A 21,019-nucleotide genomic window follows, 5' to 3' on the forward strand; every position below is an offset into this window, starting at 1 on the left:
AAACGTTCATTCCTCAAGACTAACAATTCAAAACTTTTTGAAACAATTGAAATTAAAATTTCAGGAATGTTTGACGAATAAACAAAAGAAGAATGTATCGAAATTGAGAGAGGACCGAAAGAAAGCGATATACAAATATATATGTATAAACGAACAGAAACAGAAGGGATCATATTATTTAGTGAAAACTTATACTTCAATAAAACACTATTTGCCTGTTACTGAGAAGTTTGATTATCTGTTATTCGAGTTAGCCATGAGCGGAGTTAAGAAATGAGGTACTGCAAATCTCTCCACTTGATTGGCCACTGAGTTGTTCACTTGCGAGTTGATTCCTAGTCCGACATTGGTGGCAGCCTGCAGCGCAAATACTTCGTTCGGCGGTGGCAACAAAGTCAGTCGGTTGTTGGCCGCAGACACGAAATGTGACGGAGTCAGTCTCGGCTCAATTGGGGCTCTCGTTCCACCCGCCGCCATCAAAGCCGGGTTCGGACTTATCACGGGGGCCCGAGCAGGCGAATTCTTCTGGGAGGCGCACTGCTGTTGTTGTTGTTGATTTCTACTATTCTGTGAATCAAGTTGCTGATGCTGCTGCTGAGTAGCATTACTGTTGTTCGCCACAGTCGAGCTAGTGCATGATGCTAAGTTGGTCGTGGTTGCCGGCTGTTGTGCAGCTATTCGACTGCCGCCCATGTGCACTTCTCCTAAGTGTCGATCTAGGTGGTACCTGCGTTTGAATCTCTTGTTGCACAACTGACACTCATGCGGCCGCATTCCCGAGTGCAGTATCATATGCTGCGAGACTCGTGCCATAAGATCCGAGGTGAAATTGCACTCGGGACACGAGTACTTTTTCTTGTTCTTCGAATTGGCGCTGTTCGGGTTGTATATGGGCTGGAGGGAGCTCAAGTTCTCGTTCGATTGGAACAGGTGATTGGAAACAGTGTTCACCACTTGTGATATAGGCGACTTGTTCCTCGGCACCCCTGCAGCCGAGTTGTTGTGGTTGCTTCTGTCATTGGACGAGGAGTTACGTGGTGCGTGTGGAATATGGGCTACTGCGTGTGCACAAAGTTGTCGGGCACTTGAGAAAACCTCCATGCACTGTTTGCATTGGTACGTAGATGTGCCAAATTCAGCTGCTATCGAGTTGCATTTAATCGATTCACTAGAACAGATCACGTCAAAATTACCAACCATTAATAATTTAAAAAATAACAATCTAAAAGCACGAATAGGTAGCTGACTCTGCACCCACCAAAAGCAATTTCAGAGAGGAAGCAAGTTCAGATAGAAGGATATTCATATGAAAATATATTAGGAATCCGAAATAGTCAAATCGAATTTGCAATCGAATTTCTCAACCAAAACCAAATTAACGAAAAACGCACGTTCGGTGCTTCGAACAGAATGATTAACGTAGAAACTGTGTATAAAAAATATGAAAACCCAACGAAGTGAGTGCAACCGTAACAAAAGTTTATCATCCAACCGTTTCACTTTTTCTGGCCCCAAGTGTTTAGTCCAACGTATTTTATTTCGAAACATCAGACCCCTTTTTCTTAGCTTAATCAATAATTTGAATTGATATAAAACATCAATTTCAAAAAGTTACAAATCTCGAGAAAAAATTCAAGGATGGATGCCATATATAGGAGGGAGTAGTATGCATATAGTGCACTATGATCGGGGGGTTGTCATACATGGATAACCATTACGTATAGATCATAATTGTCACTATGTATAATATGACAACCAATGGTCACCATGCAAAAATCGTAATTGTCACCATAAGTTATTTTATACCTAATAGTCCCCATGTAATAATACTAGCTGTCAACATGTATTAAGTCTCCATGTAACCTGCAATAGTTTTTATTTGCAATGGTCACCAAGTAAATTATGAATTTAACTAACAAATCATAGTGTAACAAATTTACAGTTGTCACTACAGTTAGGCTTAATATGAGTTGCGCTATCTGCACTCTTTCAACCTTTTGTTCCTTCCTGACAGACATATGGACAACATAATTAATTGGTACGCAATAATCTATAAATTGAAAAATATATGGTATTAAACCATATCAAGTAAAAACTAATTAAAGAAAGCATTTGAGTCAAGAAAAGTTTCAGTATCATTAGCGTATACTGAATCCGGAGCATCACCATTAGAGTTTGTACTAAAAACCAAATGTGCAATATTAATACAAATAGAACCACACATGGTGGAGTTAGAGTTTTGCATTGGAACTTGTGTCATCAGTTCTATGACTTGATTGAAATTCTCGGTTATCCTTTGATAGATGTTGTTGTATTTAAAGAGAGAAAGAGAGACCGAGAGGATCGATAAAGTAATTAAAAAACTTCGGAGACATATCAGAGTCTTGTGTATGTTCGAGTATTGTTGACATTAATTGTTTATAAAGGGTTTTGTAGAATAAGAGTTTTGTTGACCTGAAGCTAATTTTGAAAAGTTTTTAAAAAAGGACGAATTTGTTAAGTTTCGGAGAAATGACCTCTCACTTTATAGAGAAGTCATTTCCCACTTTTTGGTTCAAAATAAGAATATGATTGGATATCGCACGATGTCACGCGATATCGCGCGATGTCATATCACGAGATCAGATCTCAACAGGCGGTTAACTTTCCATACAGATAGAAGTTGATTTACTACTCTTTTATCGCTCTCTAATTTAACTGTTGATTATACCCAGTTTTGCTGCCAACCTGTGTAAGGTTATGAGCCAAGCTGCTAAAATAAATGTCAGAAGTCAAGATTGATTGACTTAACGAAAAAATACTGAGAGATCAAGCTGTAGTGTTGACACAGTTAAAGTCACAAAAAAAGACAAACGAGGAAAAAGTCAAAAAGAAGATAGTGAACTGGCAGACAGACAACAGAGCAATACAAAGAGTCAGTGAGACAGGGCATTGAAACAATTCAGTAATCAGTGAAGTCTGGAGTCACACGGAAAGCTGAAAGAAGCACACGAAAAAAAGATACACACAGAAAGAAAGAGAGAGAGAGACAGAGAGAGAGAGAGAGAGAGAAAGAGAGAAAGAAAAAAAAAACAGTGATAGATAGAAACTGACAAACTGTTCATTTTGATAAACTCATTTGATGTGGTGTTTTATAAATTTGTAGATACTTGTTGTTGCTTGGGGGGATCGTAATCCGTCGTTGCGAGATCTGAACTCCAATCAGATTTAAAAAATAGAAGTTCCACAAAAAAAAACACTCCAAAATTTCTATTGTGCTAATATATATTGATATGTATGAAGTCTGTGAAGTAACCTTAGCTTTGCTACATAGCTGATGTGTTATTCAGTACGCTTACGGTTAGGTTTTGGATCAGACTTAGGTAATGAGATATATGATTACTTATATTATGCGCTGCGTTATGTTTGCTGATATAATATAGTCTGAATTTTTGGTCATTGAAAAGTACGTGGAACATAAGATATATTTGTTCAGAGCAATACGGCTTAGGTGAAAAATGTCTAAGTCAGAGAGAATAGTGTTTTCAGGAAAAGAAGAAGACTTTTTGTATTTTGCAGAGCAATTTGAGGCTAGAATTTTTCATCTTAAATTGAATAAAGTTATCAATAGAGAAGTAGATGAGAAAGATTTTGCACCCAGTGTTAGGAATAATGCTACTGTAAAACAGAGAGCGGCATCTTTAAGAAAAGGGAGGGAAATTTTAGGTGAAAAAGAATTGCATGTTTGGTATGAGTTGGTGCAATGTTTAGACAAAAAATCTGTTTTGTTTTAAGACCTTATGAAGGCAAGGGAAGTAAGGCTTGGGAAATTTTGTGCAAAAGGTTCAAAAGCGCCGAGAGACCTAGACTGCAGCAATTGATTTCAGATTTAACTTCGATAAGAATGAAAGCTAATGAGAGTGTAATCGATTATATCACTAGAGCTGAAGAGTTGCAGTATAATTTAGATGAAGTAGACGAGGGTTTAAGTGAAAAGATGTTTGTGTCAATCATTCTTAAAGGCCTACCAAAAGAGTTCAATACGTTTAGTACCTTGGTTATGTTTAGCAAAGATGATAAAAGCTTGAACGAAATCAAGAAAGATTTGCTAAACTTTGAAAGTGATCATAGAAATGAGAAGGAGGAGACTGAACATTCGTTTATTTCGAGAATAAAAACATGTTTTAGGTGCAATAAGACAGGACACATAGCAGCTCATTGTAGATCTAAGTTAGTGAATAAGGTTAACCAGTCATCTAGTGATAGACCTGTGAAATGTTTCAGGTGCTTAGAAATAGGACACATAGCTAGGGATTGTAAGAAGGAATTTGAGAGAAAAAGCGTGAGAGAAGACCAGCTGTTAGCTGAAACTAATGAAACTCATTTTAGCTTTTACAACTCGGCTGAGAGAGTCGACGGTAACCTAGTTATAGATTCAGGCGCAAGATGCAGTATGATAAAGGATCAGAATTTATTTGTTGAGCTTGACCAGAGTTTTAGCGAAACTGTTGAAAACGCTAACAAAACGGAGTCTAAGGTTTTAGGTAAAGGAAGAGTTGAATTTTTTGTGAAAGATTGTCAAGGAAATTCGAAAAAAAATTTCAATGACTGATTGTTCTTATGTACCAGAAAACTCAGAAAATTTAGTGTCAGTCTCAAAACTTACTAGAGGAGGAGCTAAAGTAGTTTTTGGACAACAGTCATGTATTGAGCAAGGAAATGGGACTGTTTATCCACTTAGTGAGCGAGGTAATCTTTTCATTTGGAAAATAATAGGATTTGGAAATCACAAAAAATTAAGTGTTGAAAAAATGCAAAACAATTCTTCTGAGTTCAGAGTCAGTAAGACCTATTTTCGCAGAGAAACAGAGGAGAAGAATTTTAATGAGTAAAAGGAGAACTTGATAAAAGACGATGATATAAGGAAAGAAGCTGAGCTGAAAAATGAACCTAGTAACAGGTTTTGCCTTGTTACTATTTTTTCCTTGTTAAGTGCTTGTAAAAGTGTTTCTGGAGTAGTGCAAGTTTAAGCAGATAATGGGGTTCATTTATTCTGAATTATGGTTTTTTACTGTTTTTTTTGACGATTTCAGAAAAGAAATTGATAACTAACCTAGAAAAGATAAAAAAATATATATGTTTTTGCCAACTTTTAAAAACTTCAATTTAATAGTATACAACATTCTCAAACAGAAATTTACTTCAATATAGAAATTCAGAGTTGAAACAGCAACATACAAAAACATACAGTTATCAGGTTGAGAAAATCATTTGAAGTTTTTAAGCAAAGGATTTATGGTATGAACTCTGCTTCGGATTATTGAATGTTCGTTGAAATGATACATTTTTCCATCTAAAATTCAATTTTCAAGCACAAATTTGTTCAAATTGGATTAAATTGGAAGATAGTAAATGGAGCAGAAACTGATGACATACAAATTTGAGATAGAAACTCAATTTAATTCATTCAGAGTTTCGAGATAATTTTATAAAAATGTAGCTGTTAAATTATCTCTTGAGAAAAAATCCAACATTAAAGTGTAACGTTTGGAAAAATTTTTATGATTTGATATTTTAGGTAAGTTTGTATGAAAACTCAGATTTTGTGAAGATTTTTTTGCGAAGTAAACCCAAATCCCACATCTTTTGAAAGATGATACATACAGCATAAATCAAAATTTTGCTTTCAAGATCTACACTTCGAAAATATTAATGATCTACATTGGTTAAAAAAAACTTAAAAGTAAGTTTCTCTCCAAAAAATGATGTAGAAAGATTTTTCGGAGAAAAAAATATGGAGCTTGCTGAAAATTTCTAAACAAAGTGATATTTCAGCAGAACCAGATGTAGGTTCTCTTAATTACATGAACTTTAACAAAAAATTTTAACACAGTAAAGATTTTCTGGTTAGCTTCAATTTTTTTCAATTAGAAAATTACGTAGAACTATAGTTTTTTCCTAATAATTTCGCAAAATTATTTAATTGTTACAGTTTGCAAAAAGGTTTCCTGTTCTAAACCAACTTTTTAAAGAAGCGTCCTTTCAGAAGTATTGAGATGTTGAAGAAGTTAGGAACTAGGCCCACATGCGTATTTCTACTTCCGATGGTTTTCAGATTATAACAATCAAGCTGCACTTAATTTGTTTTAGAAACTCAAAAGATACAGCTTTATATTCTCAATTTTAACATGTACTTTTGATTGCTTTAACTAGCACCAATTCTTTCTCATTTAGACACTATTGAGAAAAATTCCGACACAAATCGAAAATGAAAAGCGATTTAATAACTATTTTGCAAGAAAAGTGATAGTTATTTGTACTTTTGCTAAAAAGTTCAATGTAGCAACTGAACAAGGGAACCTAAAGGAGAACATGTAAGAAATACAATGCAATAATCAGACGTTATCAGTTCTAAATCTCTGCCAGCAAATTGTTCGTTCAGATGATACCATTTTCCTTCTGAATTCCCCAGTTCTGACGAAACTTTCTTGCGAAGTGAGATCAAAAGCGAAAACATGTATAAAGCAGAAGAAAGCAAAAAGAAACATAGGACATAGAAAAATTTCACGGAAAGTTATGAAAAATATGTTGTAGAAGCAACAGAGGGATAATTATTAGTTTTGAAGAAAAATTGTTGAATTTCATCCAATGTAATATACTTTTGATAAAAATTTACCCGAATATAACTTTAGCAGTAAAAATTCATTTTTCATCAATGATCCAAAAAAAATTATTACTATTAACATGAAAACTTCTAAGAAGTTGTATTTTTTGTACAACTTTGGGTTAATCATTGAGAAAAAACTGAGGAGTTGGATCATGGAAATTGATCTAGAAATTTCAGTGAATATTGTTTTTATGTTCATTTGAATTGAGATTCTTAGGCGAATTCTCCTTAAATTGGACAAAAAAAACCAGCTAATTACACAAATGAAAAGTTAAAAATGAAGAACATTGGATAGATTTGATTAATTTTTACTTTTTCGAAAATTACGATTAATTACACCTTTTTCCCGAGAAATCGGAAGTTTCAATATTGATTCAGCTAATATTAGCTTTATGTGTTCAGAGCATTATATAAACCACTTTTTAGCTGAAATTAGGGTAAATTTTATCGTATTTGATTATTTTGAGAGAAAATTGTTGAAAAATCCATATTTCCATTCAAAGTTTTGTATCAATGTCTCAACATGATGCCAAATGAAATACAATTTGAGCTTAATTTTAAACTTAAACATATCCATATTTTTTAAAATTAGATCAGAAGCAACCATAAAAAATTGTCAAAACCTTGAGATATCTGAATTTTTTCCAAAAACTTAGAATTTTTACAAATTTTTCAAAAAACTTCGAAATTTTTGCAACTTTTTCCAGAAGCTTGAAATTTTTTCCAAAAACGTTAAATTTTTTTAAGTTTTCATTAGGTTTCAGCATAGTTTAAGCTAGATTGAGTACAGTTTCAGAAAAAAGATCTAATAAAATAGTTATTAAGTCAAATTATATCAAATCTTATCGTGTTTTAAAGTTTTTTAAAAAAATATCATTTTTTATAAACATTTCCAAATTTTTGCACATCTTACCATGGAGTTACCATGAACAAATAAACATAATCTCATCATTACAAACTCTACATGTAATACTCAAAGATTACATAACGCTTGCCGAGATTTTTGCGAAAAAACTAGACATTTCCACACAAAATCCAAAAAATCCCGTTTTTCTTACCATTTTCTTACCATCACAATGAAACCTTACCATTCCCTATCTTAATACATTGGGAAACCTATTTCCTGTGTTAATACAATGAATTTCTAACCCTTATACATAGGGACATCTATACACTATCCTAATACATGGGAAATCTAAACACTATCTTAAAACATGGTAAGATCGGGCGCCAAAAATTTTTGTGAAACTTACCATCTCAAACCTTACCATCTTAATTGGGAACCTATTCCCTATCTTAATACATAGGAAATCTATTCCCTATGTTAATACATAGCTCGGAGACCGGATACTCTATTCCCTATCCTAATACATGGAGGTAAACACCCCCCCCCCCCCCCCCTGATCGCCTCACACATCTTACTAACCTCACCTTTTTTCCTAAACTTCACCTATTGTGAAAAAAATACTAAAACGCGAGGCATCATCCAAAACTGTGACCTATAAGACAAATGTGTTTATTCTGCCCAGTAAGCAAATAATTTCATGTTGAAGAATCCCGCCCACTAATTGTCCCCCTCAAATATATACAGCCCATCGAAGTCCAAATTCTAGAATACTTTCATAATACTAAATACAACCACATGCAAAAAAACCTAGTTCAAAAACCAACCGCATGAATTTTCCTTCAAAAATAACGAGCGCAAAATCATCCGAGCACTCGAGCTTGTATGGCTTCTCCTCTACACTAAATACGACATCCTCATGCTTGCCAAACTCCTCGCATCATCCGACACAATTCGCACTAATTTTCCGAATGGATTTTTTTGCCGATGACGACCCTTTGTAAATTTAATTGAGAAATTAAACTAGAAAATTTCAAAGACTACTACACCTTCATTTTATGTTTCACTTTTATTTTTTTAGAACTAAATCAAATTTTAGAACTTATTTTTCAGTCACCTAAATCAAATAAAAACAAGTAAAAAGTTGTAAACTCTATTCTATAACTTTTCAAATTCAATTTTACAATTGGAGTATATAACTGAAGTAATCAAAATTTTCTTCCCAAGCAATAAATTCATAAGTTTAAATCACCATAGCAGTAAATAAATATTTCTATTTAGTAAATTCACAAAAACTTGCAATGAATTAAGTTTTTGCACATCTTACCATTGACTTACCATGAACCAAAAAAAAACATAATACTTTCATTACACAATTTACATGTATAACTCACCAATTACATAACGCGTGCCGAGATTTTTGCGAAAAATCTAGACATTTCCACATAAAATCCAAAAAAAAAACGTTTTTCTTATCATCACACTGAAACCTTACCATTCCCGATCTTAATACATTGGGAAACCCATCGCCTATATTAATGAGTTCTTAATTCCCTACAATGAATTTCTAATACATAGGGAAATTTATACACTATCCTAATATATGGGAAAAACGGGCACCGAAAAAGTTTACCATCTGAAACTTACCATCTGAAATCTGGTATCTTATTACATTATGAAACGTATTCCCTATCCTATTTCATCGGGAAACCTATAGCCGATTTTAAAACATGGGGGTCAGCAGGGTTTCCCCAAGGTTTTTAGTTAGTTATCCCGTTAAAGTTCGAACAACCCAGGAATAGAGGAAGACCGTTTTTATGGGTTGCCTACTCATTCCAAGCATCCAAAGTTCCCATCTATGAACTACTCCAATCCTGACTTTCTAGCTATCCCAGGGTTTTTAAATTATCCCTTCAACAATCCAACCTCCTGGGGTAGGGGTGCTTCCGATGAGCTGACGACTCCTTCCAAGCATCTGAAATTCCCATAGACACTACTCCAATCCCAAAAATCTACCTATCAGGGGAACCGCATTCGTTTATAATGGTTCAAATTGTGCCAAGGACACCTCAGGGAAGCTAAATAAATATCCCGGCCATTCATCTTATTCATGAGACCTAATTCCCTTGCCATGTTTCTATTACAGCCAATTTCCACTGGGACTGCGTTTCTTTAGTCAGATTGAATTTCTATGAATAGCTTATTCGCCAAGCTAATCTGAACCCAAGGTTTGCCAAGTCCACTCTAATTTGTTCCACAGCTCCAATGTTACATTGTAAAAATTACATCCCCTTTCAGTCTCTGCTTCTGTTCCCAGTAGATAAGTTCCCTCTCAATTATTAGTAGGGTGACCGACTCTCGTTCCAAGTGTTGGGACTGAAGAATGCGCAATTGTCCAGTGATAATTCCGGGGTTTTCTGTGCAATTTTGGTCCGGAATTAACCTTCTATAGTCGGTTACAGAATTTCAAGAAGGTCCTACCTATCAAAATTCATCCATATCCCCGGGAAAAGGCTACTAACACCGGAAGGAGAAGTCGGAGGGGTTTCACTCACAAGATGGCGTTTTTCGGGGTTGGTGTCTAGCGTCTTTTGTTTCTAAAAAACCGGCATGCCCTCACCCCTTTTCTGCGTAAATTGCCTATTTCCGGTCTAAGAGGTGTTTTTCCCCAGTGCTAATAACTTCTGTTCCAACCGCCCGATTTGGACGATACGAGATACCGAGTTCTGATAGGGCTATTCGACTGATATCATTTGCCCCAGGGGGCCCGATTTTTGCATGCCCGGGTCGAATCATCTCTAGCATCTGTCATATGATTTTCATAAAACTAGCTTCCTTAGTTTCAATTTAGCGGGGGGTATCACTATCGGTACCGTCTTATAGACTCCGCCAAAGAAGGGACTAATTCTTTGAAGATTCGAACAATATCGAGATAGATCAATTATTTGCGTTTCCACTTATCGTATTTAATAGTGAATACCAAGCTGCTCACTACTGAATCACCTCTACTATACTCTACTCAATGCATTTCTCAAGGTAAAACTCTCAATTGAAATCTGAGTATGGCGAAAAAGTGCTAAGATAACCGATCCTACACTTAAAAAATAAAAAATTTGTTGAGTGCCAAACTGCCGGCACAAATATTATTGATCCTACACCTAAAAAATAAAAAATTTGTTGAGTGCCGAACTGCCGGCACAGAGATTATTAGTCTTAAGAGTACAGATCTTATTAAACTACCCATGCTATGTGGCAAAAATGGCACAAAATGAGCACTTCTGAATGCGCGTTGGGTTGGAAAAAAGTAAATTCGTTTTTATAACACTTGGCTGGTTGGAACGCTTTTGAGAAAATCAGAGTTCAAGGCGTCTTTTAGAGTTTGCGTTCCGCTTCTTAATGCAGCTGCTGCGTTTAGGACCGAAGAAGGGATTACCATATACAGCATCGAAAGACGGCATACATCTTGCATAGGAAGTAATTTTGATTTGGTGTTTTCTAAAGCACATTATACAATTGCTTGTTCAGGAGATTCTTTTGGTGCATGGATTTTGGCTCACCAGCTTGTACGCCTTACCAATCAGAGTGATATAAGAGCTGAAAGTGAACAAACTTGTATGGCTTCTCCTCTACACTAAATACGACATCCTCATGCTTGCCAAACTCCTCGCATCATCCGACACAATTCGCACTAATTTTCCGAATGGATTTTTTTGCCGATGACGACCCTTTGTAAATTTAATTGAGAAATTAAACTAGAAAATTTCAAAGACTACTACACCTTCATTTTATGTTTCACTTTTATTTTTTTAGAACTAAATCAAATTTTAGAACTTATTTTTCAGTCACCTAAATCAAATAAAAACAAGTAAAAAGTTGTAAACTCTATTCTATAACTTTTCAAATTCAATTTTACAATTGGAGTATATAACTGAAGTAATCAAAATTTTCTTCCCAAGCAATAAATTCATAAGTTTAAATCACCATAGCAGTAAATAAATATTTCTATTTAGTAAATTCACAAAAACTTGCAATGAATTAAGTTTTTGCACATCTTACCATTGACTTACCATGAACCAAAAAAAAACATAATACTTTCATTACACAATTTACATGTATAACTCACCAATTACATAACGCGTGCCGAGATTTTTGCGAAAAATCTAGACATTTCCACATAAAATCCAAAAAAAAAAACGTTTTTCTTATCATCACACTGAAACCTTACCATTCCCGATCTTAATACATTGGGAAACCCATCGCCTATATTAATGAGTTCTTAATTCCCTACAATGAATTTCTAATACATAGGGAAATTTATACACTATCCTAATATATGGGAAAAACGGGCACCGAAAAAGTTTACCATCTGAAACTTAATATCTGAAATCTGGTATCTTATTACATTATGAAACGTATTCCCTATCCTATTTCATCGGGAAACCTATAGCCGATTTTAAAACATGGGGGTCAGCAGGGTTTCCCCAAGGTTTTTAGTTAGTTATCCCGTTAAAGTTCGAACAACCCAGGAATAGAGGAAGACCGTTTTTATGGGTTGCCTACTCATTCCAAGCATCCAAAGTTACCATCTATGAACTACTCCAATCCTGACTTTCTAGCTATCCCAGGGTTTTTAAATTATCCCTTCAACAATCCAACCTCCTGGGGTAGGGGTGCTTCCGATGAGCTGACGACTCCTTCCAAGCATCTGAAATTCCCATAGACACTACTCCAATCCCAAAATTCTACCTATCAGGGGAACCGCATTCGTTTATAATGGTTCAAATTGTGCCAAGGACACCTCAGGGAAGCTAAATAAATATCCCGGCCATTCATCTTATTCATGAGACCTAATTCCCTTGCCATGTTTCTATTACAGCCAATTTCCACTGGGACTGCGTTTCTTTAGTCAGATTGAATTTCTATGAATAGCTTATTCGCCAAGCTAATCTGAACCCAAGGTTTGCCAAGTCCACTCTAATTTGTTCCACAGCTCCAATGTTACATTGTAAAAATTACATCCCCTTTCAGTCTCTGCTTCTGTTCCCAGTAGATAAGTTCCCTCTCAATTATTAGTAGGGTGACCGATTCTTGTTCCAAGTGTTGGGACTGAAGAATGCGCAATTGTCCAGTGATAATTCCGGGGTTTTCTGTGCAATTTTGGTCCGGAATTAACCTTCTATAGTCGGTTACAGAATTTCAAGAAGGTCCTACCTATCAAAATTCATCCATATCCCCGGGAAAAGGCTACTAACACCGGAAGGAGAAGTCGGAGGGGTTTCACTCACAAGATGGCGTTTTTCGGGGTTGGTGTCTAGCGTCTTTTGTTTCTAAAAAACCGGCATGCCCTCACCCCTTTTCTGCGTAAATTGCCTATTTCCGGTCTAAGAGGTGTTTTTCCCCAGTGCTAATAACTTCTGTTCCAACCGCCCGATTTGGACGATACGAGATACCGAGTTCTGATAGGGCTATTCGACTGATATCATTTGCCCCAGGGGGCCCGATTTTTGCATGCCCGGGTCGAATCATCTCTAGCATCTGTCATATGATTTTCATAAAACTAGCTTCCTTAGTTTCAATTTAGCGGGGGGTATCACTATCGGTACCGTCTTATAGACTCCGCCAAAGAAGGGACTAATTCTTTGAAGATTCGAACAATATCGAGATAGATCAATTATTTGCGTTTCCACTTATCGTATTTAATAGTGAATACCAAGCTGCTCACTACTGAATCACCTCTACTATACTCTACTCAATGCATTTCTCAAGGTAAAACTCTCAATTGAAATCTGAGTATGGCGAAAAAGTGCTAAGATAACCGATCCTACACTTAAAAAATAAAAAATTTGTTGAGTGCCAAACTGCCGGCACAAATATTATTGATCCTACACCTAAAAAATAAAAAATTTGTTGAGTGCCGAACTGCCGGCACAGAGATTATTAGTCTTAAGAGTACAGATCTTATTAAACTACCCATGCTATGTGGCAAAAATGGCACAAAATGAGCACTTCTGAATGCGCGTTGGGTTGGAAAAAAGTAAATTCGTTTTTATAACACTTGGCTGGTTGGAACGCTTTTGAGAAAATCAGAGTTCAAGGCGTCTTTTAGAGTTTGCGTTCCGCTTCTTAATGCAGCTGCTGCGTTTAGGACCGAAGAAGGGATTACCATATACAGCATCGAAAGACGGCATACATCTTGCATAGGAAGTAATTTTGATTTGGTATTTTCTAAAGCACATTATACAATTGCTTGTTCAGGAGATTCTTTTGGTGCATGGATTTTGGCTCACCAGCTTGTACGCCTTACCAATCAGAGTGATATAAGAGCTGAAAGTGAACAAACTTGAGAGAGCTCAGATGATCGTCGTTTATGCTGGGGTTTCTACTGCTTACACCAGCACACGTCTCCAACTCGCCAGTTCCAAAATTAGACAACCCATTACCACCTGCCGCCCCGCCGTTATTGTTACTGCTTGCAGACGAAGAAGATTCGATCCCCATGTACTGTAGAAAAGCTCCTGGACTGCCTGGAGCCTGCGCTACCACTCGTTCATTTAATGACCCCCCGCCAGCTGAATTGTTCGACGAAGGGGCAATGCTGGTCTCTGTCACGTTCAAATCTAGCTAAAAAAACAACTGCCTTCTAGGTTTTTATCCGGTCCAATTGAAAAAAATGTAGCCAACAGACAGTTGAAAAAAACTTAATGAAAACTTTTACGAATAACAATCGAAATTCCAACAAAAAGTATATGACCTTCAAGCAGTATGAATTTAAAAATATATATATATATATATATATATATATATATATATATATATATATATATATATATATTTTTTTAAAATTCATACTGCTTGAAGGTCATATACTTTTTGTTGGAATTTCGATTGTATATATATATATATATATATATATATTTGGCACTTTTTTGAAAAAATGAACCTAACTTGAGAAAACGACTACTAGGCAAAGTTTTTATTCGGCTGGGAAATCTAAAAACTAAAAACCACTTTCGAAACTAGAAATCGATCACATTTATTGCGCCAATTCAGCTTTCAAACATGGAGAGTGCATTTTACCTACCTTCTAGCAAATGAACTTCAATTGAAATCAAACCGTGCACATATACCTAAGGTCATTTATATGAGCATTCTAAGACTTTGCCTAAAAAACTAACAAAAAATCATCAGGAACTATTTGAACTCTTAAACATGCAATCAACTAAGGAGGGCGCAGTCGCTGAATTACCCTGCACTTCGCAAATACAAGCAAAAAATGATAATAGGGAGTTAAACATATGCTTACAAAACACATGCTTATGAAGTGATATGCGGCAAAAGTGCTAAAGTGTTGAGCAACAAATGCTAGTTAGATTGGAAAAAAATATATCTCAAATACTTATAGCTTCTCTTTTTAGTTCGCAGAATCGAACTGATTAAAATTATTTTGAAGTTCGAGTCAAGTGGATGTTCCTAGCGGATCTAATTGTCACTGGTTAGCAGGAAAGAGAATGTTAGGCTAGAGTTGTGGTGATCAGAATGTGAGCTGATTAGCATGCGCTAAGTGCTTTAAAACGGCGCTCATTTCGTCGGCCCTCAAAAATTGGTTTTTACTTTCATCTCGATTTTCATTATAGTTTAATTACAACTTGATTTTTCAGGGAAATACAAAATCATTTTTAAGCACCCGGCAAATGCACATTACCTGATTGAACAAATTGAGTGAACAAAATTAGAAATAGCGCGCGAGTCAGCAGCTAACTTTTACATGGGCATACTAATCAACATACATTAGGTTGGGAATAAGTAATGCTGATTTTTGTCACTATCCAATAAACAAATCAACTAGAAATTTTTTTTATTTACTATAACTGATTTGGAACCAGATCTAAACTATTATTTATAATTGGTTAATATTAAGATATTTTATATCTATAAAATATTAAATACTAACCAACCATGTTCCATAAAACTAACAACCTATTTATTTGTAAAGTGTTGAAACTACTTGTAGTTTCAACACCAGAACAGTTTGAATTAAACTTAGAAAACAGTTGTTCTCATTCTGGAACTAACTCGCGTAAACCGGTGTACACTAGGTCTATTGAGACTAGGAGATATAAGAGTAAGATTAAGATCAGTATTAGACTAAGAAGTTGCACGAATCTATCCGGCCGAAAATAAGGTAGCGTAACGAGCAGACGGTGTACCTTATCTGAAATTACTCTATGAGTACAGTAACCTATACATAACTCATCTGGTGCGACTAAAAGTCTCGAACAGACCTTAACTAACCTAGCATTAGACAAAAATTAGATTAGAATTAGACAAATACAACATTTCATAAAAATGTTATATGTCAAAAACTTAGTAGATATGTCTCTACGCCTCAATAGATCAGATCCAATATTCCGAACAATACAAGAACTACCCGGTATTGGAAGAAGACGTCGAATAAGAAACGACATACGACTAGGAAGAAATCTACCAATTGATTTCATGATAGTACAACAAAAACGAGGGCAAAATTTTGTATTTAGAAAACTACCAGCAGTAAATTTAAACTTTCATTTACTGACCCAATATTTGAAATGAAAAAAAAAAAACTTCAAATAACCTATTATGGCGCTAAACCTATTAATTTTACAAAAACGACAGATAAAAACAACACTTGCCGTTTTCCTTAAATCAGCTGTAAAGTAAATGACATCTTGAAAAAACATTTACTAAATATTAAAAAAAAACAAAAATTAGTTAGTATAAATCATAAAATGTTAGTATTATAATTTATCACATCATCCCAGCTTCATCATCCAAAACATAACAGGGAATTTCAAAAAATTAACACTCATCAAAACTAACACCTAACCTTAACGCTCTAATTTTAATCTATCAAGGCTTATCCTTACTTTCACTTAAATTAATTTCATTTAATTAACAGCTCATCAATGCTTTCCTTGGATCTTTAAATTAAAATATAACTTAAATTTTAAATTTATAAATATTAAAATCTCTGATCATCAAGGCCTATCCTTGGATCACATAGAACAATTTTGCTCTCCCCCTCCCCTTTTACTTAGTGTCTAACGACCTCAAACGTCGATTCACTACCCAACCTTTATCAAAAGACCCAGAATTAACAGAAATTTTTCGGAGAACTAACCAATTTAATTAAGCTAAACAGTGAAGAACTTCGGTTACTCATCCTTCACTTGATCCCACTCCTCTTGGATGACCCAGGCTAAAACAATTAAACTTAGTAAGTCTCTAACGAACTACTTGCGTTCAAATTATACCTGAACCTTGTGGATCGATTTACGCTTCTCCAACCCTTGATCACAAATCATAACCCCTCAGTAAGATTAAGTAGGTCAAATCTTAGCTTAAAATTAGCCACAAGAAAATACAAATCATTCTTCGGAATCGATATACGCTTTCTCCTCAACCCAATTATACGACCCAAGTTGGGCTTACCACAAAAAATTGTAAGAACTAACAGTTTAAGGCATTAAAATCACTAATCCAGATTGTGCATCAATCATTCTAAACCTTATGTCAAGAGACAATTTAGGAAACAAACAAACAATCATAATATACAATTGTTTAATTAACGACGAGAAAAACGACCTCGTAATCACACCACACAGACAATCAGTAGGATATATAAGAACAAAAAGACATTACTGAGAAAAAAGATAATAAACAAACAAAAAGAATTTATTAGGAAAAGATTCTCAAAACGAAGAAACGCAGTCTCAGAATCAGAAACAAACGCAATACACGACCTTCATAATTTAAAAGACTCAAACTAAAATCACCAAATAGACGATCAATTATATTTCACAGATTTAGAAACCTCATCACAATCATCAAAAAAAAGCAAACGGAAAATAAAAATTGCTACACAAACAAAACAATACGTTTCTACAATTGGAATTAACCAATAAGACACATTGAAAACTACACATTAACAATAATACAACAAAAAAATGATTCAAAACGAAGATAACTCAGAAAACTCAGTACTTCCATTTTAATATCACCACTATCTGAAGCTCGCGGACAAATAGAATTTTGTAAAAATTTAATTGCAAACTTATATGAAAAAGGAGAAAGTCCATGCACAAAAGAATTTCCAGATGTAAAAATAAAAAGACAACTTCTCAATCACTATCTCAAAGGTATATGTAGTCTCTCATCACATTTTGGAATCTACACAATAGAAATTAAATCACCAAATGCATTTCATAATAGATATCTCATTCAAACTGACGATGTAGATATTGAATTCTCAAACGTTTTTACACAATACATCAAAAACATACAACACCAAAACTCAGAGAGAGCAAACTCGATATTTACAAACGACGTAATCTTACTTATCTATAGCTATATATCTATATTAGCGTTAGATGAACCCCAAAATGATTCACCTACTCAAACATCTTGACATACAATTGTACGACGGAAATACTAATATTTTCAAATTTTTGCAATTCGAGAAAACCTAACAAATGATCAAAAAACACAAAATGTTAAACACGATTTACAAAAAATCTTAGCATGGTTCATAATCGGTTAGTGATTTCATTGAATAAGCAAGAAAAAATTTTCGACCGCAAAGTACAGATGATGAAACTGTACTAGCAGAACAATCAGACTATGTATGGGACCCTGAATGGTCTTATGAATTATTTATTAATATATCAACAGATATATCAAGTCAAGCAATTAGCACTATTTCAATCAATTACGATTATGTTAGAAAATATCCACTTACAGTTGACGCAACACCTCTAAACTACAATTCATTCCTCCCTGAAAGAACAAGAAATCATAGTTTAATTTCCACATTCATAAATAATGATTATCTAAACAAAACAAGAAATCTTACACAACAAGATATACAAACCCCATCACATTTTGTAAACAAAGAAATTATTGAAACAATAACAACAACAGAAGCACAACGAACCATCTCACCTATTCAACCAAATTTTACAACTCCACAACTAAAAAATCCAACGTTACAACAAACAATCATACAATCCACAGTAAAACCCTCTGTTGCACAAAAACATTCACAGATGGATTACCAAACATTTCGACCCGTAACAAAACCATCATATAAACAACACAGAAATATTTTTGCAGAACACATTTACAACTATGTCAACGGACCAAAACTAAAACAAATACTCAAATATTTACACAAAGTCAAAATGTACCACAACCAATTTTAACTACGAAAAAACAATGCAAGCAAATATCATAGTAAAAATCAACCTCATCATTACACACAAAATTATTTTCCAACAGACGATGAATACTATAATCAGAATCACCAACGATTTTCCTCAAACCAAAGACCTCGTTTTTACAGTATTGATCAACCAGATATTTTCGAACCATACACACGAAATGAACAAATAGGACAACCTAGAACTAACCCAACACCTTACAATCATAATTTTCAACAACAAAGTCCAGTTAACACACATTCATATCAACCAACTCAGATGCATAATGAAATCCCACTACCATATTATTTACAACACGAAATAACAAAAAGCCAACTAACAAATTTTTCTCAAATTCCACATGCCGCAGAATCCCTACAAATGACTATGAATCCATACCTAATGGGTGGATCATCAAAAACATCAAATGAACCACTCATGGTATTCACAGGCACAGACCCTGTAGAAGATTATCTAAACGCAGTCACAGCAAATTTAATTTTAAATATAGGATCTGAACCAGTAAACACGCCACTCCATCAAAATTGGATACATAAACGCACAGCTCTAATCCAAACTACCCTTGACGGCGCAGCTCAAAAATAATTTTCAGTTTTACCTATAGAAATAAAATCAGATTGGAAAACATTCACACAAGAATTCTTAAAAATGTTTGACTCAGAAACAAACAAACAACATCAAAGAGTTTTATGCAATTAAATTCGTAGACTACCCAATGAAACAATAAAACAACTGGCAGTAAGAATAGAAACAGTAGTCCGAAAATCATATTCACTTAATACTCATGATTATAAAAATACGAAGATGACAGAAATCCTAATGATGACTCTAACACCTCAATTTCCGAGAACCAGATTTAGATTTTAGAAAGATAGTAGATAAACTAGAACAAGCAGAAACCACTATGAAATTGGAAGAAACAGAAAACTTAAAACTACAATATGTGAACAACATCCAGACCACTACTTCGCACATAAACAATATCAACGACTCTGATACTGACTTATCCGAAAACTCACCGAAATTTTGACCATCTACGAGAAAAACCCAAATTTCAGAAGCAAACCATCATTCAAAAAATGGTGTAATTATTGTCAAAGATACGGACACAGTATCGCTGAATGCAGACAAAAACAACAAGATAACCAAAATAAACCACAAAAACATGGAGAACCCAACAAATCTTTTCATCAAAACATGAAGAAAGATTAAAATTTATCCAACAAAAACATTCATAGCAATAATAGTTCAGGAAAACCCCTTCCAAATAACTCCAACTACTCTAGACAACAATCACCCTATAATACAAATTATAGAAGACGATCACCATACCAAAAAAATTCACAAAATTTCTCACAAAACAGATATAGTCGATCAAATGTTTTTCCCCATGGCTTCCTCACCGACTATTAAGGTAATATGAACTGAATTTTTAACTAATAAAATCAAACAAAACTAACCATTATTATTCGATGTTTTCTCTTTTTCTTCATAGGTACAATCATCAATCATCTACAAAACAAAAAGCAAAATAAAAAACGAACTCTTTTTCAAATCATTAATTTTTATTAACCTATCCAATAATTGAAGCAATAAAATTATACCGTACAAAGCACTTAATTATTATATAAATTCTTTTCCCAAAAGCAGTAAATATTCATAAATTGAAAATAACTTAACAATTTCAACCCCAAATAAAGCAGTAAAATTTATAATTTCAGAAGTAGTAAATTAATAAAAAAAATTGTTCATAAATTGCAGATAGCAGTACTAACCTTTTATCAGACGCTTCTTTGTATAGTCTTCGCCCATAAATTCTATCCAAATTCGCACTACTCGCGCCCATAGAATTGTTTAAAATAATGAATTTGAGTTTCAACTTTCACTGATAACAACTTTAACAAATTTAACACGTTTCAAATTTTCCTTTAACCCGGTTGGAAAGGAGTTAAATAATAAACCAAATTAACCAACGCACGCTTACTAAACACCATAAACTACAACCTAATAGCATGACTAAGAAAAGAAAACCCTCGGTACCCAAACTGGAATAACACCAGCTTAGAACCGGATAAATTGATGAAAATTATTTTGATGTTCGAAACAAGTGGATGTTCCAATCGGATCTAATTGTCACTGATTAGCAGGAAAGAGAATGTTAGGCTAGGGTTGTGGCGATCAGAATGTGAGCTGATTAGCATGCGCTAAATGCTTTGAAACGGCGCTCATTTCGTCGGCCCTCAAAAATTGGTTTTTACTTTCATCTCGATT

General features: G+C 34.5%; 1 protein-coding gene across 1 annotated transcript in view; it reads right to left on the reverse strand.

The window, feature by feature from the left end:
• Positions 1 to 67: 67 nt before the first annotated feature.
• Positions 68 to 21,019, reverse strand: part of LOC134845924 (hypermethylated in cancer 2 protein-like) — a 49,611-nt gene continuing 28,659 nt past the window's right edge. The window contains exons 2-3 of the mRNA XM_063863054.1: positions 13,831 to 14,111; positions 68 to 1,168 (exon numbers count right to left, since the gene is read on the reverse strand). Of these exons, the coding sequence (XP_063719124.1) occupies positions 235 to 1,168; positions 13,831 to 14,111 (1,215 nt within the window). The 3' untranslated portion in view covers positions 68 to 234. The remainder of the gene's footprint in view (positions 1,169 to 13,830; positions 14,112 to 21,019) is intronic.

Source organism: Symsagittifera roscoffensis, chromosome 5 (genome assembly GCF_963678635.1).
Source record: "Symsagittifera roscoffensis chromosome 5, txSymRosc1.1, whole genome shotgun sequence".
Classification (NCBI taxonomy): domain Eukaryota; kingdom Metazoa; phylum Xenacoelomorpha; order Acoela; family Convolutidae; genus Symsagittifera; species Symsagittifera roscoffensis.